General features: G+C 36.1%; 1 protein-coding gene across 1 annotated transcript in view; it reads left to right on the forward strand.

Moving 5' to 3' along the window:
• LOC106530697 (calcium-dependent secretion activator 1) overlaps positions 1-1,244 on the forward strand; it is a gene marked incomplete at its 3' end in the record, with an annotated part of 178,663 nt that overhangs the window by 60,517 nt on the left and 116,902 nt on the right. Inside the window, 1 exon segment of the mRNA XM_014026371.1 lies at positions 632-768. Within this exon segment, the coding sequence (XP_013881825.1) occupies positions 632-768 (137 nt within the window).

The raw sequence follows: 1,244 nt of genomic DNA on the forward strand, positions 1-1,244 counted from the left end.
GTAGGTGGAACAATAAAAAATAAAATAAATTGTTAAAACGTTTGATGATACACAGGTTTTCTCACAAAGAATAACTCTTTAACACAAAATTACAAAAAAATAATAATAAAAATAAAAACTACTGCTGATTTTGGACTCTTCAGACACCCYCAGCTTTGTTCCAAATGCCAGAAAATTCATTTCTAATGATCATGTCATCACTTGTCTTCAAACCACGCTTGATCAATTGCTTGGTCAGCCCCCTGCTTTTTTATTTTTCAAAATAGCCTCTTACTCCTGAAACTTTGGAACCCCCTGGAACAAGGTGGCTGTCCTTCMTTTAAGGCCTACAGCCCCTCTGACTGTAACAAAMCAAACATAAATAAATAAATAGACACAACTTTTAATTTGTACATATTTCTCAAACATATAACTGACAGGCTTTTCACTTGAAATGAAAACTGTACCACGTTCAGTGGAGCATTGATTCCAGTGTTGAWACCAGTGTTGGTATTGGTTCTGAGTATTGGGGCATTTTGATAAGTACTTGTAAAAAAGACTGGTATTTGTATTGGGACACCAGTAGCTAGTACCATTTTATTTAATTATATATACTGACTTATTTGCAATATTTACATGTGGCTTTTCGCAGATTGTACTTCACCCAACTCCCAACAGTCCCAAACAGTGTGATCTCCATAAAATGTCAGTTTCTAAAGGCCTCCCAGATGACCTCAAGATAAAACTGGCCATTCGCATGGACAAGCCACAGAATATGAAGCATTGTGGGTAAGTGACAGTATGATTCCATAATCTTCACTAGATTTAGAAATGTTAAAATAAAATTTTGGTTGTGTCAACCCATCTACACATTTTCTTTCTGTTTTCACTTTATATATATGAAACACGTGCCATTCTACAAGGTCGAGAAAATGTCTATAATATAAAGATATCAAGGAGAAAAAAAAACATTCATATCTTGGCAAAAAGTTTTCAGACCTTTTTTTCCCTCTTAATTTTTTCTCAGATCTAAAAGTTATCAAAATGTAATGGTCGCAGACTTACCCCGGATTTACATTACTTGCGTTCTGTCTCTGCTCCGCTCTGCTGCGCAGGTCGCAGCTGCACCGTTTCAAGTCCAGTTTACGTTATCTCCGCTCCGGTCCAACAGACGTGCAGGAAGAAGATTTCGAGATAAATTCAGTGATAAATGAGGAAGTCACAGCAAAAAATAATTAATTCTGTGAAAGTCGAACTCCAAACAC

This window comes from Austrofundulus limnaeus, unplaced genomic scaffold (genome assembly GCF_001266775.1).
Source record: "Austrofundulus limnaeus strain Quisiro unplaced genomic scaffold, Austrofundulus_limnaeus-1.0 Scaffold548, whole genome shotgun sequence".
Classification (NCBI taxonomy): Eukaryota; Metazoa; Chordata; class Actinopteri; order Cyprinodontiformes; family Rivulidae; genus Austrofundulus; species Austrofundulus limnaeus.